Source organism: Neocloeon triangulifer, unplaced genomic scaffold, assembly GCF_031216515.1.
Source record: "Neocloeon triangulifer isolate White Clay Creek 2 clone unplaced genomic scaffold, ASM3121651v1 ptg000012l, whole genome shotgun sequence".
Taxonomy (NCBI): Eukaryota; Metazoa; Arthropoda; class Insecta; order Ephemeroptera; family Baetidae; genus Neocloeon; species Neocloeon triangulifer.
In genome coordinates, this window is record NW_026775554.1 from 18154336 (window position 1) to 18182238 (window position 27903).

At 37.3% G+C, this 27903-nt stretch overlaps 1 protein-coding gene and 2 non-coding genes across 4 annotated transcripts in view; 2 read left to right on the plus strand and 1 right to left on the minus strand.

The window, feature by feature from the left end:
• Positions 1-435: 435 nt before the first annotated feature.
• The window catches only part of LOC132197947 (regulator of G-protein signaling 17), a 40955-nt gene continuing 13487 nt past the window's right edge, over positions 436-27903 (plus strand). Inside the window, exons 1-2 of one of the 2 annotated variants that reach the window (XM_059621578.1) lie at positions 436-1216; positions 17127-17581. In XM_059621578.1, coding sequence (XP_059477561.1) covers positions 1169-1216; positions 17127-17581 — 503 coding nt within the window. In that variant the 5' untranslated portion in view covers positions 436-1168. Of the gene's footprint in view, positions 1217-14534; positions 14902-17126; positions 17582-27903 lie in introns of those variants that run through there. The other variant, XM_059621576.1, reaches the window with a different exon arrangement.
• On the minus strand, positions 13619-13691 carry Trnak-cuu (transfer RNA lysine (anticodon CUU)). The gene has a single exon. It is a non-coding gene; the product is annotated as a tRNA-Lys (tRNA).
• Trnak-cuu (transfer RNA lysine (anticodon CUU)) lies at positions 14126-14198 on the plus strand. The gene has a single exon. It is a non-coding gene; the product is annotated as a tRNA-Lys (tRNA).

The window sequence follows — 27903 nt, forward strand, 5'->3', positions numbered from 1 at the left end:
TACGACATCACCCAAGAGTTTGCAGCGAGAGAGAAGTGGATATAAATTATTACGTTGTGCTGGTCCATGATTTAATATGAACCCAACTTGCCGCATAAATTTATACGACTACTAGTTTACTTTACAATAAAATTCGGCACGTAAAAATTTTATTCGCTGCCGAAATTGAATTTTCTCTCCTTGCTTTGCGTGCGCGTGGCCATCCTGATATGTTAGAACATAAATTCGGCGCGGTTATCAGTAGTGGAACGAAAACCCAGTGTGTTCATAAAAATAATATCTTGGGGTAAATGGGGTGCTGCGCGAGGAAAAGTAAGTTTACCATCGGCGGCAGCAGCGGCGCGGCGGCGGCGGCGAGAGCCGAGCGAGGCAGCAGCAGCAGCAACAGCAGCAGTAGATTTTCTCTTAAAAAGGTTTGCGCGCGCGCATTATGGTTTTCTCCTCTGCTTGTTCTCATTCTAGCCAGTGATGGTTGATTTCGCAGCGGAATATAAGGATCCACCTATGGAAAGTTGGAAAGCAGCCCGTTTGCACTGGCAATATGTGATAAATGGCACGAGTTTGAACTGAGTTTGAGCGCCGTTCGTGTCTCGTCCGCTTAGTTTTAGCCGGCCCGGATTCTTTGCGTCAGCAGCGGCGAACCAGCACAAAGGGAGTATGTTGTTGTGTGAGAGAAGAGGAATCATCGATTTGCAAATTCTGGGCCTGAGCGGCACAAGCTCGGCGAGATGGATCTGCTGCGCGGCCACCCGTTGCAACCTCGATGGATTATAAACGCGGCGTGAATTCGTAGGGGATTTTTCGCAATCGCCTCTCGGTGCACCGCCGGTGCTTGTTGCTGCCAATTCGCCAATCTCTGCCCCCATGATGAAGTGAATCGCAGCTCGCGCGCCCCCCCAGGAAAATAGGCACCCCGCTGCGTTTGCTGCTCTCCGAATTCGCGTGTCGAGAAAATTATAACAGGAACGAACCGAATAGATTTCGTGACCGGTGTGAAGAAAAGAGAAAACCTAAATAGTGTGCGCCGTTTTCCGTGCGGTTATCTACTATATTTTGCCCAGGAGAGTGGCCGCAGCAACGAGACGGACCGATTTCAGGGCCGGAGAGTACTCAGTTGATGCAATCAGTGGACCATTAATCTCAACCATGAGCTGTACACTCGGACAAAATGGCACCTTTACTGTTCAGCAACTCACAACTCGTAATCGCTACCAAGGTTGGTATAATTTCTGATCAATTTTTGCAAACCGGAAGTTGGCGCCGGGCGGGCGCGGGGCGGTCTTGCCATTCATGTGAATTCTCTCAATGGACCCCAGCTCTGAAAAACAATTGAAGCTGAGTGTTGCGCCGCCGATTAACGCGATACTCGTGTTGATTCTTGCTTTTCGGGCCTCGCCCGCACCTTGCCCAGTATCCAGGCTAAAAATAAAAGGCCATGCATATTTTCAAAACGTAACGTGTGTTTCTTCCGTGCCATTGTGCCGCGCGCCGCAAAAGAGCACCCTGGTTAAACAACCAAACTCGAAAACGGCCTAATGGCTGTCTGTTGATTCTTTTGATGCCGTTTTAAAGCAAGCCCCGAGCGAATGCCTTGCTTGCACACATCCATTCTTTTATCTCTGTGCTCTTGAGCTGCCGCGCTGTTCTTTGTTTGGTTTTTATTTTAAATTAGGTCAAGAGATATAATATACTTCTGTTGCTGCTGCTGAGCTGCAAGTCTCTTTTTATTTGATTCTCCGTCATGTGTTGAAACAATGCCCCCGTCTCGTCGTCACCTTTGTATGCATGCAAATATTTGCACCTTGCAATTTTATTAGAGAGTGCCGTGAGTGCCGCGCGCGCGGAAAAAAGACTCGCGCGTCGAGATGTCGGAGAGCAAAAGGGCCGCGAGCGCGAGACCTAATGTGACCGCTCTTCTGCTAATGAACTGCAAAAGTGCCGATGCAACTCTCGCGGCGATTTGTGTATTTTTCCTCCGCTTTTTTATTGCACTCTCTTGATACATATGCAAACGCCATTAGGTTGTGCAACTGAGAGAACGACTCTCATCCTTTCCTGATTGGCAAATTTTCCAAGAAGCAACTTCAATCAAGCAGTAAGCAGAAATGCTTTTAGATGCCGCATTACCATCTGAAGCCCCACAGGCATAATTTTCCTGGAATCCAGCACTGAATATCCCGCAAAATTAATTTTCCAGTAACAATTGCTTAAAGCTTGGTCCTGTTCTTTGTAATTGCTTATAAGGATTGCCTATTGAGCGTTTTAATTAAAATGTGTTGTATGGATTGATTTTGAGTAAAAAAAATTCAGCAGAGAATTTTTAAACTAATTTTTTTTTAATTAAATTTTTTTTTTCAATTAAAATAGATATAAAAGTCCATTTTTAATTTTTATATTGGTATTTCAATATTTTCTATTAAAATTTTTGCATTAATTATTTTTAAATTAAATCAAGATTGGTTTGTTTTGACATTATTTAAAACAATATAATCAAACTATGTAATCTCTCTGCTTAAAAAATATATTTATTTTTCAAGTTTCTTTTTTAATATTGTTTGTCTAAAAAAATACCTTATTTTTCCACCTCCATTTTGCGCTAGAGGAACGAGAAAGAACCAAGGCGCCTGCCTGCTTGTCCCGCTGCCGGCGCGAGTTAATAAAAAAATTGTGCTGCGGCTGTAGAAACAATAAATTTAAATGCGGCCCTCGCAAACAGAGGCGGCAGAATCGAAGCAACCCAGCCGGCGAGGACCTTGATTTTATTATGACAGAGGAAAGGGTGGTATCAGACAAACAAACATAACCCACATTTGGCTACAGGCCCACTCGTACAGACCAATAATGCATGAGTGCACACGTGCTACTCAAGGCGAACTGGCGGAATATTTATTTATAAAATGCCCTGGCCTTGCCGCGACTTGCCTAATCGACGGTGCGTGTCGCATTTCTCTTTCCAACCGCCAACCACCGCATGCGAATTGCATATTTGTCTCTATTTTCATATTGGATAACTGAAACTGCCAAAGCAAAAACTGCAAAAGCCCAATTAATTATTTGTAATAATTTTAATCTTTATTTATTAGATTAATATAAGAATATTAAAAACGATGAATTAGAATTTCTTTGAACTTTATTATTTTTAAATTAAAAAAAGCTGAAGTTTTCCTCAAAAAGTATGATTAAAAAGATTATTGCAAAAGTTTTTTCAACTTAAATTTAGCACTGCAGTCGGTGCATGCAGTGCACTTAAGAAACAAGACCTTGCGCCTCACTATCTAATAAAATAAATTAATCTTGGTCTCGTAGCAGCAGGCGCCATTAAAATTCATCGAGTGCAAACTACTCTGGCCAACCATTCGCTCAACCACCTTAATTTGCATCTCGTAGAGCAATTTATTTCCATGGCCACGTAAGCCACGTTGCACCAGCGAGTTGCACTTGGCCAACCGCAGCATCAATTAATTCCCTCCTGCTGCCGTTTTGCCGAGGTTGGCTCGAGCTCAGTCCCTTTTATCCTCTGTCTGATTAAATCTGTCTAATTATAAATCGTTTTTGGAGTTTCTATAAGCGTTCTTTGGCATGAAATGGTCGCGCGTCACCACCGTTTTGTCGATAGTTTGGTACCTTTGCTTGGCACGCACACTATTATATATTCTTATTAAAACACACACAAACGAGGTAGTCGCACATTTTGTGGTGTTAACTGCCCTAATGGTGGCAGTGAATAATTTACCTATAAATTTACTCCAGGTACACAATTGAGAGTGCTTTTCCACAACGTTCAGAGCGAACCTGAATGAAACTGGCCGATTATCGTCCTTTGATCGCGAGCCCTCAATTTCGGTAACAAAATTAAACGTCGTTTGAAGTAATAGAAATAATTTGTGTTACGACAATCCTCGTGTTCATTTAAGTAAACTGCCATATTACAGGTGTGGTGGAATTTTCCATGCCAGATCGATTTGCGTGTTTATGCAACCGGCAGGGCACGACAGCGGGCCGTGTTGCCTAGCTCCAATTCAGCAGGGGCCATTCCTCGGAAAAGTGATAAATTATCATAAAGTTGCCGACTTTTATTCGTTCACAACTTGCCAGCTCTCTTTGCATGTTGAGTTAGTCATCACTTTTCGAAAGTAATGACTCTTACATTGTTAAACGGTGAAAAATAAGCGCCGTCCAGGTTGGCCCAGTGCCACCAATGGCGGCTTCTCATTCATCAAAGTTTTGGCCAGACGTTGGAATGTGGGTTAAAAATGGCGAGGAAAGGAGTCGTTTGTATTAATAAAGGACAAAAACAAGGTCGCTCCGACTGCTGCAATGCCCCAAGCCAATTTGTAATTTCAGCATTAATGTTATTCCGAGTCACTCGGGGAATTAAAACTATACCTTGATTTTTTTGTTCGTCACTGTTTATAAACAAGCCATGAAATGAAATTGTGCAAGATTTATTTTAAAAGTTTTCTTACATCAAAATTTAAATTTGTTTAAAAAGAAATCCAGTTATTTTTCATATTTTGATGGAAAAAGATCAACAGATACATGAATTAACATCATTATCATTAAGTGCAGAAAAATTATCAATGAACAATGAAAAAGTTCCAAAGACTTTAATGCATTTCTGGAATTTCAAAATTTATTTCGATTCTAAATTTTGATTTTTGTGCATATTCGAATAATTAAATTTAGATAAAATATTTTTTCTGACCTCTCTTTATTGTAGAACAAATTTCAATTTGAAGAAAATTGATGAAATCTTTTCCCATTTTTTTTTCACAAACAAGCGTTGCTGAAATTTTACTGAAAAATAAATTAAATCCTACTTTCTGGTTGGCTTTTCACGTAAAGTTCATATTGATCAGTTGGAATAAAATATCTGCAACAATGGAGCATTTAATTTTTGCAGTTTGTTCCATAAAATTTGAATAATCCTTCGTACACGAACTTTGCCACTTTGTCTACATTAAACAGGACACACGCGTTTTGCCTTTGCGGAATAAGTATGTATGTATGTGTTTGTTAGAGAGGTGAGCACATGCAAGGGGCACATACACGAACATGGTGCTTGTTGCGCGGCAGTCGTCAGTCTTGCCAGGCATCACGATTTGTAGCTCTCTCTGTGTGTAAAGAAATCGATAAGTATTTTGCCACCAAGGTGCACGCTCGCCCAAGGCTCAACAATATATCTCGCTCTTTTCTCTGGCCCTTTTTATCAGCCTCTCTTTCTTGGGCGCGCAGCCTCTCTAAAAGTGTATTGTAGGCGTTTTGTGTTGATAAACGCCCATATACATTGCGGCAATCATTACTGCGGCTCGCTCGTCATGTCGGGCCAAGCCTGCAGACTCACTCGCTCGCTCGCTCCCGCAAGTTCGCCTCTGCCTGCTTGATGAGTGGGTCGCTCGCTTGCTCTCGCCCGAAACGCGCGCGCTTCTTTTTCGCTCGCAACCCTGGAGCTGCACGCAAGTTGCCCAATACGCCTGCAAATTGCCAACACCCGCCAGTGACACGACACACGAGATGTACACACTTTTTTTCCCTGGGCGGAGGCATATTTTTTTATTAATTAATAAAGAGCACTTTTAAATTTAAAGTAAGCCACAGAGAAAAATTCCGACTTTGACTTATGTGTGTGAAATTTAAAAAATAAATTTACAGAAATTCTCAAATTGCTTTTCCGCAGTGCAGCAGTTAACTTAAAAATGATACTTGATTTTATTCATTTAGCTTGCAATCGTGTTTGTGAAAAAGGATCAAAAGTAGCTCACAATCAGTTAATTTATGGATATTTTATTATTATTATTTTATTTTATTTCAATGTACAAAAAATACAATTAAACTCTTATGCATCCACACAACCGCAGAGCGTAAATGGAGCACATAATTATTGTTATTATTATTATTTATTTTTTTTTTTTTAATTTTCTTTGGTTTCAAATGTACACATTTTAAAAAACTGGCAAATATTGGGGGGGGGGGATAATAGCAATAAGCTGCGTCAAAATTAAAAATTGTCAAGTTTTTATTACTTAGACACTATAATATATATGCTCTAGCAATGTTCTTCCAGATGCTATTCAAAAGAGCTAGTTCATTTTTAAAGGTTGAATGCTGCGCAAATTTCAGATATTTGGAGAATTTATGATCTATAGCTGCAGCTGCACTTATTTCCACGTAATTATGATTTTTTCGTCTTTTTGATTTCTTCTGCTCATCTGCTCTGCTTCAAATGACTTCTTATATCTGTTTTGTCTAGTGGATACTCTATAATGATTTATTTTTCATTAAAAGATCAGATTAATTTTATGAGCGATCTGTGGAGTCGTTGTGGGGTCATAAAAGTTGAAGTCATTCCAACATAACTATTAATAATTTTGTCAGAGCTAGGATTTCTTATTCGAAATTTCAATGATAAAAATAATCTACTAATTTTTACTGTTCAAATTCATTAAAAAAATTAACAGTAGCTTTTCACCGAAGAAGAAAATGCGTATCTCAACTTGCTGATACTTCCAAAAGTAAACGACCTAAATTGCTCAAATTTTTAACCAGCTGCTTATCAAGTTGTTTCAAGGAATTTGAACTAATAATTTACAATGAAATTAATTTATCCGCAAGTTATTTACATTTAGAGTCTTATTTAATTTTCCTCTAGAGCCCTTTGTGTATTTAAAATACTCTCAAATTATTTGAATACATATTTTTATGAAATGTTATGTATTAGAGCTTTTTAACTAAAATATGTAAAGGAAAAAATAATTGCATGCGATGATTAAAGCCACCTCTTAATTTATTTTAAAAATCTCCAGCATTTTAAATCTAGTTTTTAAGCATGTGGCTATAATATTTAAACTCTATCAAGATCTGTTTAGTAGAATCCATCTATTTATAGACCTCTCTTTTTATTTTACTCCGCTAATGAAACATAATTATTGCACAACAAGAGCTGAACAGAGGACGAACAGGTTGCGCGGATAGGGACAGAAAAGTGCCAAACAGGCGGATTCAAATTGAATTGTGGCCGTGTATATAAGCACATCAGCCGGAGTTGGAAGCCGAGTGAGAGCAGAAAGAGACAGATAGCGGCGGAACGTGTTCCACTTGACGGGTGCACAAATGCCGCTGTGTGTTGGAGGAGCTGCAGAGAAAGAAAGAAAGAAAGAGTCGAGTCTTTGGTCGGGAGTGGAAGCCGCATTTTAAAAAGACCGCACCAGACTCGCCGCGCAATTGAGCGGCCCTAAAAGCAAAGCCGCCATAAAATGGCATAATATTCGCAAATTCCACTCGATCGATTGGCCTTTGAGAGGCGGTTGGCGGGCGAGGGCGGGCGGGCGACCGAGCGAGCGAGCGAGCGCCAGAGAGCAGAGCAAAGAGTGGCTGCTGTGTGTGTGTGTGAGCCGGCGTAAAAATATGCACCGTACTATGGGGGTCTGCGGTACATTGTCGATTTGTTATCACCTCGAGATAATCGTCTCTCTCCGCGGGCCGTGTTTATTACACTCGACGCTGCCATTTTTGCGCCGCGAGATTCGCGCTGACGAGCAGCCATTTGGAGCCGCGCGAAAACTGCTTCCTTGCTTTGCTTCTCTCTCTCCGCAGATAGTGTTATGCGCAATCTGCGACTATCGCGATGTGACACGCGCTTGTTTCGAACCCATTAGATATGCTAATGGAGTATGAATACGCGGCACAAAACATTTCGACCCGCTCGCCCCGCCACACATATATAGTCTGGCGAGACGCGCGGCGTGAATCAGCTCTGCTCTCACATCCTTTGAGAGAACCCTTTGTGCAGCCGCTTTTTGTGAATGGCCCGAAGCATGAAAGAGCAGGCGACATACAACTCATACAAGTCTATGCACGGTTCGCGGAATTGCTCACAAGTTTGGAAGTTTAGCCATTTATTGCCAATAATTTAAAATGCGAATTTATAGAAATTGCTACTTGCTCATTTTCCCCGTTTTTTTTATGACGTAAATAGAATAATTGATATTTAATAAACAGCACTTCCAAAATGTTATTGACCATTTTGTTGAAAACTCAACCGTTTATTCGTTTTCTATGTTTCATTTTAGTTATGTATAAATTAGATTCAACCTGACTTATGTTGTGATTTTAGCGAGAAAATTTTCAATTATGTTCAACATTGAAGCCCACATTTCTCTTTTTGAAAGTCAAAAGTTTAATCCTCCAATATTAATGAATTAAAATGATAACAATTTTATTGACTCATAAGAAATGTTTTTTTTTTACTCCGTTATATTAAATATGTTAACGCTTCTTTATAGAAGTTTGCACCAATGTTCCTGAAAAGAATAAAAAATTAAATAATTAAATCAAATTTATTATGAAATAAGTTATGTGCTAGGAAGGTTCAAAATGCGTCATATGAAAATGCACATTAGTTATATACAATTATTGTAATTATTGGTGTATTGCATTTTTTATTCATGTTTTTTTTAAGGCAGGCATGGCAGGTGTAAATGTATAGATAAGTTTCTCACGAACTTTTCGGATAGTTGGATAAATTAATATTATCGATTAAAAAAATGCCAATAAAAATGATAGATCTTAATATAAAAGTAAAATGTTCAATATTCACACTATATATTAATGCAAATTGGAATTTTTTGTCGCAACATGTACTTAAGTAATCAAAAATACGAAAGGAGGACATTGCCAATTTATTAAACTGGATGTTATATGGAAATTTTTAATTTTTTAAGTAAGTTGATAAATTCATTGAAAGTATTTTAATTAAATTGAGAGATTTTTTACGTTCATGTTCAATAAACATTATTTTAAAACATGATAATTAAAAACTTGTTTTTATTAGAGATTTTTTTAAATATATTAACCTATGTTTCATTTTTTAATTATTAAACATTTTATTTTTAATTTTATCATATTATCTTTTTTTTAAATAACAGATTTTTGAGATATGTGCGTTGTACAGAAATATAATATAACTTTTTTACTGGAGTATTTTAAGTATATAATAATTCAAAATTGCCCACTAATTATATTTACTGACTTCAGTCATATTGACATGACATTATTGAGAGCGTAGTTGTGAATACTGATTGCTTTAAAAAGATCTTATTGTTATAATTACATTCTTATTTACTAAAAATTATTTTCAAAGGCCAGGTGGGTGGTTGAGAAACTATTCTATTTTTCCCTCAAAGAGATGATGAATAAAAGACAATGCAGGCAAAATGATTTCGAACGAGTTTACAAAAATGCCAGGACCCCTGAAAGGCGGCAACGCGCCACGCGCGGATGGTCGCGCGCGCGACCCATGCAAGATTGATGCGTGCGTGCCGTGTGTAATAATTGTGTGTTTGCCGACGCCTAGCGTTTTCGGGCTGTGTGTTTTTAATTGTTTAATTATGCTGTTGCCGACAGTAGTGCCGAGTGCCATTTAGAGACGGCGGCACAAAGAGGCCCGCCCGCCCGTCGGAGCACTTTCGCCGCTAATGGGGTGCAGCCCGCTAACGAATGCATATTTTATTTTCATGCCGGTGCGCGCAGACCATAATTTTTAAGAGCTTTTACTCGCAAACGCGCTGCATTACGGCCGCACACGCCGCGTGAAAAGCGGGGCTGGCGAGAGAGAGAGCGACTGCAAAATGCAAATCGCGCGACACGCCAGTGAATTTTTATTTGCTTTTCAACGTAAACGCACACACACACACACACTCTTTCCCCCGCGGCGCCGCCGATTTAACAACGTGTGTGAATTTTCTGCTTATAAACTCTGTTTTGTTAAACGCAGCCACTCACAGGGCGTTTTTATTATTTAAGCACAAAAAAATGAAGTAGAAACTGACTGTGAGGTGAAAAGTGCCATTTTACTTCAGTCGTAGCACCACTAGAACTTAACAATTATTAAAATTCATTGAAGCCTTGGAAATTTTGAATTTAAAATGAGAGGCAAATTTTTATTTTTTAAGACCAGAAAGTAGAAAGGTCTTTAAATGTTCTGTCTTAGGGTCAACTTAATTTGATTTTTGGCTCTTTATGTTTGCTCATGCATAAATGTAACAATTACTAGATTTTCATAATTCGCAATTGTAATTTTTTAATTCAAATAGCTACGAGTATGACTATTTATTAGGGTTTAATCTTTTTGTTTTTTTAGTGTTAGAAAATATATTTGGGAATTTCCCTGAATTTCTTTATTACTAATCTTTGTGTAGACCTTGCCGAGATGATTCATGAAATTTCACTTTGAAAAATATTTTTTTGCCCAATAAGCGCCAAGCATTTTACATGACAAAGTTCTTACTTATTGTTAGGTATATTTTCCTTTCTTTATTAAAAAAAATCATTTAGCAATTTCTCACTAAAAATGTTTTTTTCTTAAAATAGACTCTTGCTTGATTCAATTTTTCATCCATCTTTTAGTTGGATAAACATCACAATTTTTACACGGCTCTTTTCCGCTCGTCAAATCTAATTTCCCATTTCTCCGCGGGCACAGACCTACTTTTCCTCCTTGTCTTATTTCCGGCTGGGGTGGAACGGAAAACACTGGGAGAGCGAAAGAAGTTGCATCCGAATAAAGTGCAGCGGGCGCGGAAATAGGCCATCCAACCCTACCCCACATGACCTATTTTCGGGGTCGCCGCAGATGCTGTGACGAGGAAGAGCTGCAAAGGATCCCCATAATCTGGATCACGCGATTCCGTCCGGCTCAAGCCTCGAACTGGGTGTTTTTCTCGATTTCCTATTGAAAATTGTCATTTCTCACTGCCGTCGGTGCCAAGAACCGAAAAGTGACGAAAATAAGGAGAGAACGGGAGGATGAGAGAGGCAGGCAAGGTTTGCTCCGGAGAGAGAGTTCCTCAGTAGGCTCAATCGATATGTATGCTGGTGGTACCGTGGCGAGCACCATTAGTGGAACACCGGGCCTCTCTCGCTCACTCACTTCTCGCTCCATGATTGATCTCATACCAAGCTCTATTATCGCATCATTGCCAATGCAACCTTCTTCTTCTTCTTCGCCTCTCGGTCTGCCTGCCATTCGTATATTTGCGCATTCTGAGCAGCTAGACGAATGCAAAATGCTTGTGTGTACCCACAGACACGCAACGTACATATATTTACTTCTAGTCTCCATCTCTTGCCAGCAAGAATCACATCAGCTCGGCGCATGTAATGAAATTCCGTGGAAATGTTGAAATTGCATTACATTCGCACAACCTCCCTAGCTTTCGCTAACTTCTAGGCGCTTCGCATAGAACTCCTTCCTCATAAAAAGTGCATTTTAACTCAGAAAGCTTATTAATTTAATTTAGTGTTTAACCTTTAGTCAGTTTTATACAAATAATGTTACTTGAACAAGTATGCAAATAAATATTAATAACAAAATTTAACAAGTAAATAAAAATTATTATTTTTTTTCAATTATAATATTTCTTATTAAATTAATATTGTTTCTTAATTTTATAAAATATGAACCAATTTATATTTATTTTAATTTGATTTGGTTGTTAAAAATTAAATAAAGAAATTGTAGATCTGTATTTGTAGCAAAAATTGAAAATTCAAAAATATATGAAGCAATGCAATTTGTATTATTTCATATTAATATTGAAAGCTGCAAGGTTTAAAAGAAGTTTAAAATTACAATAAGCCGCGGCTATCAAGACTTCCTGGAGTATTAAAGTGGAATTAATTAAATTATATATTTGTAATGGTCCAAAACCACTGCAGCCTTTTTAGCAGTTCAGTTACAGTACAATTTAAAAAAAAAAAACTTATGTCTTTGTGTTCCTCCTTAATAGCTAAATCTAGCTAGATCACGGCATCAAATTCTAATAAGATTAGGCAAAAATATTACTAAAACCCCTGTTTTACGAAAACTTTCAATCTTTACTTAGCAATAAAGTTATCGATCCAAGATTTTTTATGGCTCTTAAATGAAAAGGAAATGTGAACCTAGTCTATTTTATTTTAAATATCAGAAATATCATTAATAGCGATTAATAGCATCTTAAATTTAATATAAAAGGAATAAAATTTCAATATTGAGGGGGAAGATGAGGAAAATATATTTTAAGAGCAGAAAAATTATCACCAGAAGAGATTAAAAACAAAATAAGGAAAGGCTTCTCCCTTAAATTTTTTACTGTTTTGTTTATAAAAATCAAATGTTGAAATAAATTTAGAGGGTTAAAAATAAATTTTGTAAATTTACACACTACACACTCTCATGCGTCAATTTTTATAATTATATATGTTTTTATTGAAATCTTAGATCAAAATGCTTATTTTTGGTATGAGTCATCTTTTATCTTTAGAGATGGTACAATATTTCAATGTAATTGTTAAAAAAAATGTGCGATTACACGTCAAGCTAAGTACATTCATGCGTCATGCATTCGCTACGACCGATGTGGCCGTCTCCTTTTCCTCTTAAGTAGCAAAAAGTTGTGAATTTGAAGTGGGCATTGAAAAATCAATCAAGTATTCAAGCGTGCACAGAAGTATGTGGTGGTGATTTGAATGGCGCATAAATTCTCTTTGCTTGCGGAGAGCGTTGGCCGCCGCGCGACGCCGAGTGTGATAGAGACTGATAGAACAGTGAGCGAGATGAGGTTCACTGAAATATTGATCCGGCGTCTTATTTATGTTCTCATTTGACTGACACGTGTGGCTGGCTGAGTGAAAGAGCAGCTGAGAAAATCCAGCCGCACACACACACCTTGGGCGGCGTCGTTCGCACCTCCGCTTTCACTTCCATATTTTCACAACAGCAAAATAAAAAAAGAAAAACATGGAAAAAAAATTACAATAGATTGGAATCGACGGTCGATAAAGCGAGTCACGCTAACGAGGCGCGTGAATTAAAATTCAAATTATGACTGCGGCTGTCGTTTGGTTTTGGCTGATAAGAGACGGACCGCCCTAGCAGTTTTGATATCCGAGCCTGGTGCGTGACCTCGTGACCTTAAGCCCTAGTCAGCGCTTTTTCTCGTTCGGGCCGGGTTTGATAATTCTTTTGCCCTCTTTTATAAGCGTGCAGCCTCGAAATGAACGACTGTGTTTGAGCGCGTGTCAATAATAAGTGCCCCGGAATAAAAAGGATAGAAAAGATGTCATATGGCGTGTACGATTCGATTCTGGACAAAATTTCATATTCAATGGCCTGAGAACAACATACTCAGCCAAATGACTTTCTCGTTTGTGTTGTGAGACTATTTTGAGTTGTAAAAAACACAAGCCAAAAATTATTTAGGCTTTAGTGAAATGTTTTTTTTTTTTTACTGACTATGTTTCCTTTATTTTCACAATTTTTTTTAGTTTCTTTTGTTCATTCAGTCTGCGTTTCACTGATTGTGCTTAAATATTAAACTTACCGAAACTTACATTAGAAAGTTCACAAATCTAGTACCTTTAATAAAAACATTTGAAGACACTAAATAAATTTCTTCGTTTTCATTATATTTAGTACTCTTTGTGGTTCCCTTGAATTTAAAAATTGCCGTTCACTGATTCTCTCGTTACTCTTTGAACAATGAAAATATAGTCAATCCAATATAATTAATATAAAAATTTAATTATTTCAAAGTTGTATTAGTTTAATAAGAAAATCTTTTCTTATAACAAAAAGAAGCGCCCAACGTGGGGCTCGAACCCACGACCCTGAGATTAAGAGTCTCATGCTCTACCGACTGAACTAGCCGGGCTTGTGTTGCAGAGAACCTCACAATCTCGAGTGGTACAAACAGGCGTTGGAAGAGCGACCCGGGATAAAAATAAAATAGATATATGTACACTTTCTTTTTGGCCACATATTTCATTCACCAACGCAAAATATACACTTATCTGAATTATTCTGGGATATAAAACTTTTCATGGAATTTGAATAAAAGAAAAAAATATTAATGAAATTTACTTATTCACTTTAAACTATTTTCACAAAAAATCTCTCAGTGTAGTTTTGAATTATATCTATCGCAATTTATTTAATATTGGATTTTGTTATTATTGCAAAAATATTATAGATACTTCTAAAGATTTATTTGTTTTTAAAACCCCAACTTGAATGTTACTTTTCCTAATAAAATCCCTCTAATAATCTTGAGAACTTAGGAAAACACTTTTTTTTTAAGTTTTATAAGCCCGGCTAGCTCAGTCGGTAGAGCATGAGACTCTTAATCTCAGGGTCGTGGGTTCGAGCCCCACGTTGGGCGCTATTTTTGCTTATTCAGAGACTTATATCACAGTACGACGACCTGAATCGAGATAAGTAATTTATTTACAGTGGCAAGGCCACACAGATCGATTGGCGGGTGTTTTTTGCACGTGGCGCGGGGCACCGAGTTCGTCGCGCACCACACTCCTCGCTGCGCCGCCAAACGTGGACAGATTAATGATCTACCATGTGACACACGGCAGTGTTTCTTATTCGACATACACAAGATAATTAAATGCGTGCTTATTACATAAAAGGCGCAGACATGGCGGCGGCGGCGGCGGCGGTTTCGGGATCGGCGACGGAAACTGCGAGTGTGTGTGGTTTCCTCCTAGATAAAACAATAAGAAGTTCATTATGCGTTCGCCATCAAAGTTTGATTAGTAAGCCGCTCTCGGCACGGCTAATTGTGCTGTTCCTAATTAATTTTCGGCGCCGCAACTCGTCTGTCAATCCTCTCCCCGGCGTCACATCCGTGTGAATGTCGAGTTTTTTGCCTCTCGCAGCCTCCGCGACACCACTTTTCTTCTTGAGCTGCTTTTTTGAGGCGTGGGGGAGGCGGCGAACCGACGACGCAGCCAACATTAAAACAATGTCAGTGCTTGGTGTTGGTGCGGACGATGAACATGTTGCGGCGAGTGTCGGCGCCGCCCGTCGGTGCATTGACTCCGTACAGTGCAGCCCTCGAACACCTGCTGCAGGTAGTTTATTATTATTTTTTTTTTAATTCGATGCTCACGGGAGAGATGCTGGTTGCGGCGGCTCTTGAACTCTGCTTTGACACTCACTCGCTCCGTTTGCTCTGGAGTTGCTCGATTGCTTTATTAGCTCGAGCGCTGATTAATTCCGACCGGTGCAATTACCTGCCGCGCTAAAAGTCTTTCTTTCATGATGAGCTTTTTCGTGCAAAGTGCACTCGAGTCAAGAGTCTTGACGCTATGTTGGTTAATTATGTAGTGATATGCAAAAAAATATCTAACCATTAATTAAGAAAAATTTTGAGGTATTTGTTTTTTTAAATATTATTATTATATTAATTTTTATTTAATATATTGGTAATTTTTCAATATAATTTTATGCTGATTTATTAATCCAAGTGAGAATAAACAAACACGCGCCCAACGTGGGGCTTGAACCCACAACCCTGAGATTAAGAGACTGAGCTGGCCAGGCTTAATGAAATTTTATAAAATTCAAACGTATTAATTACACTTTGCTAAAAATATAAATTATATTGATAAATGAGGGTTATGATTCATATCGTTTGAATTTAAAGTCAGATTTTCCTTGATGGTTGGTGTGCAGTGCATCTGGATTTATATATTCCTTTTTTTAATATGTAAAAAAACAATCATTGAGGAAAAGTTAATTTTTAATTTTAGCTTTATGTAACATAGCATTTTTTTTATTATTTAAAAATGAAAAAATTTTAAATTTAAACTGGGGGGATTCAATAAATTCTTTGTTCTTTAACAACATAAAACTTCAGAAAATTGTATTTGGTATGATCATGCAAGCCCTAAAAATATTTATAAAAATTCTAGGCTCTAGCTGAACATTTTTTACGTTTTATTTTTCCTGTATGTCAAGCGGATGCAGAACTTTGATTAAAGCAAATCGAAGGGGAATAATTGCCGACCAACGCCAGATACGCGAAACCGCAGAAACCCGCTTTTATTTTAATTTAGGAAGAGATAAGATATCTAAGAACTTCCTGCAGCAAACTTGCTGACGGGAATGAAAAATGTATTTTTTTTATGGGTTACGAAAAAACCAATGTTGTTAAAATTCAAGAAAAATTGCATTGAAATTCATGATAATTGTTGAAAACTTCCTTAACGAGTTCGATTATTTAAAAATGAATTAATGTCACAAAAAAGATAAAGAATAAATAAGTAATATTGAAATTTAAATGTGATTTATTTGTTTTTTATGTCACTGATAGCCAAGATTTATCAACCATTGATAAATTAAATTTTTTTAATTTAACAATTTCTATCAATAAAATAAACAAATTACATTTTAGGGCCAATTTGAATAAAAAAAAAAAACTCGCAATTGGGGGAAACATTAAAATATTATTAATAAATAAAACTCTCGATCTCTTATAGCTTCATTAAAGAAAGATTAATTTTGTGAAGCAAATGAACAATTAATTTTATATCATTGTTTTTACCACAAATCCGCAATTCATTTCAACTATGATTAACATACAGTTTCAAGTAGTTTAGTGCAGGGTTCAGATTAAATTTTTATTTACTCACAGAAATCGGTTAGGTACCCATCGTGTTTACAATTGCGATACTTCTAGTATACTTTTAGTATTCATCACGTCTCGCGGTCTAAAACGCTTATTTTTCGGTCCCGCACGCATACATTTGCAATACTCTAGGTTTACTTTTGACAGCTCGCCTGCTGCGCGACCCTTGCCGGCCGCGCTCTAAAATACATGCGTTTGCATCCCTCCCCCTCCTTTCTTTACAAAACACAATAGTTTGACGAGCAGGTATAAAAACCCTCCCTCATAAGGCCCGTGTTAAACAGGTATACAGTTTTTAAAAAGTAAAGCAAGTGAATAGCAAAAGTATAGCTGAAGTATCGCAAAAGTAAACACGATGCGGATCTAAATTTTTTCTGTGAGTACTTTTGTGGAGAAATATAAATGAACCTTATTTGCTGCCATTTTTCTATTACATTTTAGTTCTGCATTTAATTAAGTAGGGGAAAAATATTGAACCTAGTCTATTACATGCAATATAATTTTAGTCCTTAACATATAATGTTATGTCATTAGTCATTAAAAATTATAATTTTAATATTTTTTATTATAATTATGAACACTATGCTATTATTTTGATTCAAAAAATTATGAACGTGAATTTTGAAAATGCAAAATATTAATTAAGTAAATTGTGTTTGTTGCCAGATGTCCAGCGTGAAGACTGAGCAAGTGTACATCCCGCCCGTGGCGCAGCAGGCAGCGCCGTCGGCGGCCATCGGCAGCAGCGGCGGCCAACTCTCGGTCATCAGCAAGTCTCCAGCGGCGGCGGCGACAGCGCCAGAGGCGGCGGGGCCGCCCGACGAGAGCCGCGTGTTCGTGACGGTGACCACGACGGTGGTGCAGCGCGAGCAGCAGACGGCGGCCGCTGCCGACGCTTCCTTCGGCCTGGCCAACAACGAAGGCTGTCGCTTACGCACCACCACCACGTCCACCACCGTCGACGCCTCCTCCCCGTCCAACAACAAGGGTGCCAACAACGCGACCGTCGGCGCCGACGCGTCGCCGCAAGCCAATAACAACGCCATGGCCGCCGTCGTCGCCGTTCCTAGGACTAACAAACCCTGCTGTTTTTGTTGGTGCTGTTGTTGTACCTGCTCATGGTGAGACAATCCACTTTTTCTATGAACTCTTTTTTGACCTACTTACATTTATATGTTCAAAAGCGTCCTCTAATATTCTTGTTTTTTATCTTGATTTTTTTTAACATTTTCCACATCTTTTTTGATCCCAAATTAAGTGCAGTTTGCTGAATTCAAACGTGTGTGCGGTTAGAACGGCGTGATATTTTTATGAATTTTACTTGGTAGAAAATTTGATCATAATTAATATTCCATTTAAAAAAAATTAATTTAATGAATAATAATGTTACAAAGTATTTTACTTTTAAAACTATTTGAATTTTTCAACCTCTATTATTTTGTTTTTAATTTTTAACATATTATAATTTATAAATTAGTTTTTTCAAATAGTTTTAAATTTTTATTTCATCAATTGAATTTTATAAAAAGTTATTAAAACTTGAATTAAATTTTCATTATATAAATATTGTTGAATATTGCGATGAGTATTTATTGATGAAAATTTTACTAGTATCATTCTTGAATCAAGTAAGAGCGCACGGTGCCCTGATTTTAAATTTCTTTATTAACATTGAAATTAAATAAGAGTATAATTTTCAAATTTAAAACAAAATTATTTTTTTTACAAAAAATTCATATCTCATTGCTGTTTCAATTATTAAATGAACAAACTTGCATTACGAAATTTTGGAAAACCATTATGTTTTTATTATCTTGTTATTAAGAGTCTGATTTTTAAATAAATAAAAATTTTTTTCATTGATGCTCGTAATATTAATCTTCATTATAAAAATAAAATATTTTTCTTGTGATAAAGTTTACACATATAATTTACAAATTTTGACCAAAGCATTTTTTTCCAATTCTTTCATCAAAATTTCTTATTTATATTAATTGAAAAAAATATGTTTTTCGCCCAAGGCAATACGCATCATATATTTTTAAAATATTGTTTTATTAGCAGTCGAAGTAATTAAACAATTCAATTAATTCAGAATGAGACGAGTGGGTTGCAGGTGCTGGTCGGCGATTTTGCGAAGTTTGATTCTGGGGTGGTTTTTGCCGCCAGCACCTTTGCAGCCCTTTCCCTCTGTTTGGAGCGAGGTGGCTCCTCTATATGTGGCTCGCATATATTCATACAAACTCGCACACACTTTGGCATTAAGTGAACTGTAATCCCTAGTGCACGCAGGCATATACTTTTTGTACATACGAGCGCGCGCTTCAATAGTGGGACTGAACTTTGGGAGCAAACAAAGCGCCCGCGCGCGCGAGGTCTCACTCGCCCTCTTTCCGTCCGTCGCTCGCTCTCCCACTCGTTTTCAGTCCAGCTCGATTGAAAAGTTCAAATTAATGCTGCTTGCACTAGAAGAAAAACCTTTTGACCTTCCAAACCGATCCCTCCTTGCACGATTCAAAGTTTCTTCAGTCAGAATGAAAATAATTTCAATTTGCTATAAATTAAAATACTAAAAATAATAACTTTTACAGGAACATTATTTCTTTAAATCAATCTTCATTTGTAATAAAAATTCGTTGACTTTACTTTTAATAATTGTTAGTATCAAAGGTAAAATTTAATTTTTAATTTCAAAACATAAAATAAAAGTATAAGCACCACTGTCATTTCTGTAAATTAATTTTTTGCCTTTTTCCCCTAATCAATAAAATGAATTGGTAAAAATACTTGTATATGTTCCAAAGAAAAAATAATTTTAGTTTGGTTTTGGAATTTATTTCAAAATTGAAATATACTTAAAACTTTTCATTGAATTTAATTTTTAACTATTTATTTCATTGTACTTCATTTATGTCGCATGAGATTTTTTATGAAAGTTATTATTTGCTCATTGAAATAAAGTTTTATTTGAACGTTTGAAATCGTCAATGCCCAGTCAAAATTAATTATAAATATTTTGTCTTTCTAATATGTCAACTATTGCCTCAATTTCAGGTTTTTGTATAATTGGCTTTCCGATTAATTTCATTCTGACCGATTCCAACTCTCCTTTTCCTGCTGCCATTGCTTGTGACCCAATCTGGCATCCCCTCTCTGAAACGCGCTGATCAATAATCATTACTCCCGACACTAACTCTTTTCTCTTCTCTGTTTCCTGCTGACTGCAGGAAAAAATGGTGAGTACCGCTCGCTCCTTCTGTTCTCTCTCTGCTCGTGTTTTCAAGCAGCATTTCCCATTCATCCCGGCCAAGAGATATTTTGTGTGCGTGTACATGAGTGTGCGGCCGGGGTTCTTTCCATCCCACCCGCTGCTGCGACTCGCTGGGCTGGAAATCCAGACTTTTTGCGGCACGTCTTTTCCGCATGCACATGGCGAGTTTGACGTCATTTTGCAGCATCATCATTATTATACGTATGCCGCCCGCTCCATGAATGAGACTCGAGTAATTACACCACGCAGCCATCAGCATCTGCAATGATGGCGTGGGCGCCAAACGTTTAATATTAAATATTGTCGGCTGAGATTCTTTATTTCTCTCCGCCACCAGGAAATCCGTGACGAGTTAGTAGGAAAACGTTTAACGCGCAAATAATATTAATTCGCACCTGCCCAAAAATTTTGATCACCTGTCGCCGCGCAAAGTATGCAAAGTGCGCAACAGATAAAACCCACTGGTTGCATACACGGTTGCGCTGCAGGCGCGACGGCCGAACAGAGCGCGCGGGGAGTAATTGGATAACTGGCTCGCGTCGCATTGAGAGTGAAATTGGAGCGCTTAAATACCGCGATTATTGCTTATTAGGGCTGTTAAATTGTTGGAGTGGCAACTAAAGAGCACACTGGAGAGGATGAATCACGCGGTTGTTGTTCAAATTACATTTAAATTTTTTTTTTAATAAAAAGTTTGATGAAGCTAAAAATATTTTCTTGGATTAAGAAATATTTAAAGAAAGTTTTTAATATTATAAAAATGATGCTGTTTATGGATAATATTTTCATTCTTATTAAAAATTAATTTATTTATTTATTTTACTTAATTTAATTATTTTTAAACATAATGCAATATAAAAATTTAGATGCTATTAATACGTGTCTCTACAACCAAAATAATTTAGCCTTGCTTGTCGTAAATAGTAATTTTTATTATTAATCATTTATAAACAGATTCGCTAGATTATTACATAAAATCAAACAATTAATTAAAAAATCTAGGAAAAAGCATGATCCTTTAAAAAAACAATATGATAATAATATGAATAATATTAATAAATGACTGGATCTGGACGTTTCCTTTTCTTAAAATTCGAATCGATTTTTCTGATTTGCAATTAGTTGCTAACAATTAGCAAGAAGAGTTGTTATGGAATGTTTCAAAGAAAAATTTAACTAACTTTAATTCCTAGGCCATAAATTTATAAAAAAAAACTCTTTTTATTGAATAGATACAGACTGGCCATTTTACTGACAGGAAGCCTTAAAGAGTTTCTGCCTCCACTGCGGTCAAAAGAGGATCGCACTATGGCATTATGAATTTTTGGAGAAATAACCTTTATTATATCAAAATCAAAGTCAATCACTAAAATAAAAATCATAAAGCTTAAAAAAGAAAATAGTGTCATGAAATCAGGTAAAAAAAATTTCATTTACACTTTTTTATGTTAAAAAATCATCAGTTATATAAAAAAAATAAACAAGTTTAAAACAATGGCATTTTGCTTCAGCATTATTGCAAAGTGCAGAAAGACATTCGATCGTCGCTTTCAATTTGATGGGATTGAGCCATCAAAACAACTTTTCACGACTATTAATCAAGCAGCTCGATAATTAATCACTTTCGGCTTTGGCGTGACCATATAAGCGGTTTCGCATGCATATTTGTCTCGCACGTCGAGTTCTATGCTGACAGACGTTTCGTTTGCATTTCGCACGCATACTCGTGGCAAACTCATTTCTGGGCGCGCGATGTTGAGAGTAGCTGGCTGAGAAATAATGCCGCAGATAAGACCGTACGTTGCCGGGCTCTTGCTTTGGCTGGTCGATTTTCCAGTGGCGGCCGCGCGCGCCTCTGACGCCAAAGCCATCTCTGGAAAGAGGCCTCAAGCTTTCTGTTCACTCGGGTTTAATTATTGGTTGGGCGGTGGTGCTATCAGTACCGACGGGTGACAAACTTAGCCTGCCACTTTTTCATCGCCGCGGAATGAGGGCAAAATATGGGAGGGATTTTTTGCTCGTCGCATCCGAAAAAGTTTGTTTCGGCCTTGCTGTACCAAGAAGATTTCTCTCCGGGCTCTTTTAGGGGTGTCCGCTGAAATTCTGTCAAAACAGGAAAAGTTGATGTTTTTTAAGTCTCAGGGACATCTCTCTACTCTTGCGGTCGTGCTTTTTGTCTATAATTAAGAGTCGAGGAAAGCAAACTCGGTTTAATGTGAAAGTGAAAAACTTTTCCTCTCGTGCGTAAAATCGTCGTTAAGGAGGAAGAATTTTTAATGACGGCATGAATAAACAAACTTGCCTTTTCCCAGTTATGTGTTTATCAAATCGTTGTCCTGCTAGAATATTAAAGAATTTATTCCAAAATTTTGGAGATCACTTTTTGCATCCTTTTATGTTCTTCCCAGGATGTATTTGCAAAATTTAAAATTAAATTACATAAGGAATTTATTTTATTTTTAATAATAAAATCTTATGAAAGTTGTTATTTTAATTAACCAAAAAAACTGGTTCAAAAGTTTAAAGGGGCTAACTTTGGGGGAGGGAAGACATATTTTAACGTTTCATGAAGCTAAAAGTAGCAAAAGAGGATATTCATGCTAATATTTTGAATTTTGTCAATCAAGTAAGTGAATTTAAACAACATAAAATGAAGAAATACAAATTTTTATTTACAATTTCTACCAAAATCGATTAATGTTGACTGAATCTTGTTTATATTATTTTCATTCATGTTGTTTATACTTCACAAATGAAGAAAAAAACGAGAGAGAAAAATACAAACTCTGAAGATACAACAACACCTCTGGCAAACAATTTGCTAAAACGCGGGGGTCTCAAGAGAAAGAGAGGTCCCCGCCGAGAGGAGGGCCACAAGCTAAAGAATTATTTTTTATAGTTGACTCAAGAAAATATTTTACTAAAAATTCAAGTGTCTGCAGAAAATAAATAAAATTTGGCAAAATTAAATTTTTTTTTAATAATTTTAATGTTAATTCAGCAATATATTTCATTTGTTCTCTCCAGTTTTTATTTCATAATTGTATGGGAAATATGGAACACTCTGTATGCATCCCTCAATTTCAAAATCTTGATCAAAAAGTTCACAACTGGTATAGGTTCGATACAGCTATGTTTCCTGTAAAAACAGTTTTTAGGGATCTCAATTCCAATATTGATCAAAAATTTAATTTACAGCCTTTACAGGCAAATTCAAAAATAAAATATTTTTTATTGGAACCTTTTTCATGCAATGGTCAAAACCCTTCATCCTCGCTTTCTCTCTGAATGACTTACACGACAATATCTCTTTCAAGAACAGGCCATCTCTTTTCGTGCATGCGTGCATTTTCCATCCCGTTCGCTTGCCTGCCCGCGCCTCCCTTCCTCGTTTTCTTGGCTGCACACGTGCGCGCCCGTTTGCTCTCCCAGCGCAGTTCTGTGTCTCTTTGTTGACTTTTCATCTTGGGTGTAAATACCTCGCAGCGCTGAACTACTGCTCGAAATGACTGTTCCCGGCTCTTTTGATCATGCGTGTTTGTTTTGCGACAGGCCAAATTTGGTGATTTATTAGCACTTGGCCGACGTTCTAGATCGGCCCCCCGGGCAACAACCCTCTGTGCAAAGCAGACCTGATTTGGAAACAATCAATCACGCCGGGACCAAAGAGTTAAATACAAAGAATTTACAAATTTCTCGCCTAGTAAACTTTGCAGCTTAGTTTTTCCTTAGAGAAAAAAAAGAAATTATAATATAAAAGAGATTCCGTATAAATGAGAAAGGAAAGTTCCCAGGAACGGAACTATTAATTAAATTGAAAAGAGTTCGGAGAAGAAGGGTGCACTCGATAAAGCCGGGCGAGTTTTGTGAACGGTTCCGAGGCAGACACACTAGGCCTCTCTTTTCGTGTGTATGTGTGGGCCGACTGGATGGATTGGCACATAAAAGTTGGAGCTCGGGAGGCAGTGACGTAACTGGACCCATCTGAACCAAACCCAGTGCGGGGTGGGTTATTAGAGGGAGCTATGGCGCTGACGTCACGCCTGTATACCAACAAACTTGAAGGGTTCATGACATTATAACGCGTCTGTGAATGAAAATTTTCCCTCCTTCGCCGCCTGAGAAACGCTCTCAATGCCTTCTAGGCATGCCGATGAATTCTATTGATCGCAACGTGCAGATTTTTTTCATCCTTTCGCGCAAAATTGAGCGAGGAAAAGGGTGAATGGTGTGGTCATATTGCCGGATACCGTTATTAGAAATAAAAAGACGCAAAAATTGTGATAAATTTTTGTATTAGATATTCAAACATCATTAATTGTTAATAATTACTATAAAAAACCAAAATGGCTAATTTTGAATAGTTTGTAATTAAAATTAATCAAGTTTTAAAATGAAAAGATCCATTTCCGCAATATTCCAATTAACAAAAACTTTTGGTCCTTCATGAATTCCGCGTCGCACCGAGGTCGCAGCAAGTTCAAAGTCAGTCATCAGAGATGGAGGATGCAAATGAATGTGGCCCAAATACCGGCTGTGCACCAAGGTCAGCCCCATGCAGCCACCGAGGATTCAATTTAGACCCCCGGCCCGCGCGAGAGGCGCCTTTTGAAGTCGTAACGATTTTCTCTTCCCAGCGGCGGGGGAAGCGTCAAATCAGCCGACGGCAGAGCGGCCTCACTTTGCAGCCGTAGCAATTCCGCAAATTTAATGCAATCCGGCCGCACCACATCAAACGCGATGCAGAATTCATGCAAATTCTGCCCCGGCGGCTGGCCGACCAGGGGCAGTTACACATTACACGCGCGAGCGAGGATACGATTATTGTTGTGGGCAAAATACAATACATAAAACATGAAAGGGAACACGGTCGAGAGCTAGCAACGTGAAATACATTGTTTTGCGCCCGGTGCACAAAACGTGAATCAAATTTGAATTGAAAATATTGCTGAATTTTTTTTGCTTCTACAAACATCAAAATGAAAAAGCTGCAGAGATAAAAAAAAAAAGTGCACAAGATACATGTTTTTTAGAATTCCCACATTGAAAAGTCATGCATTAATTGAAAGAAATTTATTACCAACATTTTCTTTGCCGAATCTCATGTATTTATAAAGGTGTTTATTATAATTAATGACGAAATTTTGCAAAATAATTTTCTTGGCTTACTTGAAGGTAATGAAAAAAATATATGTATATTAATTTTAATAGTTTTAATTTTTTTCTTTTTTATTTTTAATATAACACTTTCTGGGATCAGTTTTTTCATTGCATTAATATAAATGTTTTATTTTTCTGCTAAATTTTATATATTTTGATTATATTTGTTTTTTATTTATAAATTTTAAGACATTTTGTACTTACCAAGATTTTTTTTAAATTTATTTTGTAAAAGTTTATCAACTAAAATTTTATTTAATGTGAGGTTTGAAATAACAAATTCCATTTTCCATTAATAGAAAAATTAATTAAAATTGCATTATGTCATGTCTAGAATCTCTTTGATTTGATTTTAAAATTTCTAAATATTGTTTAATCCTTAAAATATAGAGCGTTGGAAAAAATTGTTAAATGTACTTAAAAACTTTTTACCCATTTTATACCCACTTTTGTATAATTTAATAGTCTTTTATACCGTTCTAAATAAACGCTTTTCTTTGACATGAACGAGGCTAACTAAAAACAGACTTGAAGTTTATCCACTCGCAGTCATAGACATGCAGTAAATTTTAGATATGAAAAGTTTTCAACTAAAAATGCAAAAAGCACTAAAAAACATTCATTCTATTTTCTTAAAAATATTCTCCACTGATGCACACAAAAATAAAATTGTGGTGCAAAACGGTCCAAATTTGCCTTGTTTCGTGTCGTGCGCGCGTATATAAAAATTCAAGCAGGGCCGTCAAGGTTTTACCTCGACCGTTGGCGTAAAATAAAAAAAAAGCGCAGCGCCGGCAATAAACATGCCATTGATCGCCAAAATAGCCCTCTGCAAATCTCGCCGACTCTCTCATTCATATTGTATAAACAAATAGCGAGCGCATTATATTTTATTTATTAGTACTGGCGAGGAGCAAGGCGTGTGTGCAGGACGGAAGGGCGCTTGCGTACTCGGGCGCATACCCGTGCGGCAAAGAAACCAAACCGAGCTGGTGTTCGGCGCCAGTCTCAGAAAGGCAGTGCGACGAGGCGAGAGTGTTGTGAAATGACGAAACGCCGCTTTTCCGGGAAATGAGCTGCCGATAAAAATCTGGCGATGCTACATGAAGCGTCGGTGCAGCGCCGATTAGACGAAATGAGCGGCAAGTGGAAAGGCGTCGTCCAGCGCATCCGAAAGAGGTACTCATCTTCTCTCCACACTCGGCGCACCGGTGCTCAAAACTGGCCCGACCGAAATTCGCCCCTCGCCGCCGCGGGCTAAAAATATTTGAATTTATTCCTCGAGGCGCGGGACGTAATTCAAAGAATTGCGTCTCTCTGGAAAAAAATAGCGCTCCTTTGTGTGGCGCTAAACGATTTACGGCCTTGTCACACGCTTAAAAAAAAATTGTCGCGCATTTTTCATTCACTTAACCCTCAGCTCGTTTGAATAACTGTCTGAAAAACATTTGACCTAACATGTGTAAAGGCAGAAAATATTTTGTCATTTCTCAAATCCGGTAGGTTATCAAGCAGCTGACTTAGATTAGGTTAAGTGTTATCTAAGTAAACCAGGATGTGCTTGTTTCCGTTCACATTTTCAACGCAGGAATGTTTGTAATAATTGCATTAATATTAGCGAAGATGGCTGTGAAATTAAAATAACATAATGAAATAGTAAAGGAAATTTATCTGATAAAAAAAAAATGCTATTAAGTCATTTCCTTCTGAATTTGGAGAAAAAACCATTTTGATTGATAAGTAATACAATTACATTTTTCTGCTGCTTATCACTTATCTCTTCAAATAATTAATCTTATTTTTTTTTAATGAAGCAAAACTTCACGTGTTTTGTTTCTTATTAATGCGATGTGTAGCGAATTTTTTAAAAAAAATCCCCTTGTTCTGTTTAAAAAAAATATAAAAAGAAAAGCTATCAAAATTTTTTATAGAAAAATCTGAAAAATTAATGGTCCTCGATTTTTAAATAAAGAACATGGATTTAATTAAATAAAAAAAAATGTAATCATGCCAATCAATAGAGAAAGTGATTGGATATTAAAAAGAGTAATTTTATTTGGATTCCCTGCCATTGAATCTCACAATTAGGAATCCATGTTGAATGATAGCTTTCGGTACACTTCCTTCAGTGAAATGGCATTATTATCCGGTTTATACTTTTTCACCTCGTTCTCTGCGTCACAACACTTATTTTATTTTTATGCATGAAATAACTCCTTATCGAAGTACATAAAACCAAATACAAAATACAAAAACTCTCGCGCAAAAGAACCATAAATCACCTTGATTGTGACAACTCGCACTTGGTCTCCATGCGTACGTCTATATCACAATTCCTCTACTCGATCTCTGCCATTTGGCTATCTGCACGTGGAGCCAAACTTTCCAAACAATTTTTTCCCCTTCGAAAAAAGTAACAAAACTTTTTCTGACATTTATAACAAAAAAAAAAACACAAGCTGAGATATCGCAACTCTCGAATGCAGTGCAAAACAAAACGGGCTGAAAATAAACCAAGGCGGGAAAAATGCTTTGCCACTGTTGTTTGTTGCATATTTCATGGACTCATTAAGGGCACCCAAGTTTTGGTTGGGTGTCACGTTCCGGCGATAATTCCACGCCGGGGAGCCGTTTGTCTTGCATCGAACGACCGCAAACCGAGGCCGTAATTGATTTTGAATTTAACCAAATTATCGCGCGGCGCGAAGCTGGATCGAAAGCGAAATAAAAACAACGGCCTACTTTTGTGTGCAAATATATACAGCCAGCTTGGAGAGTATAAAGCGGTATAAAATGGAGCGCTCTCATATATTTTTAACTCTCTCGTGCATGCAGAGCGCCGTGTGTATGTCGGATAGGTAGGATACAGACACATCATCTCTGCATACTATATCTCGTGTCGGTTGCGGCTTTTTTCCACGTGAAAAAACATCCACTGAAGGCAAGAGTAACTAAGGCCGCAATAAATCCTCCTCTCATCAATTTATAATTGAACTCGCAGATGCCCTTTGC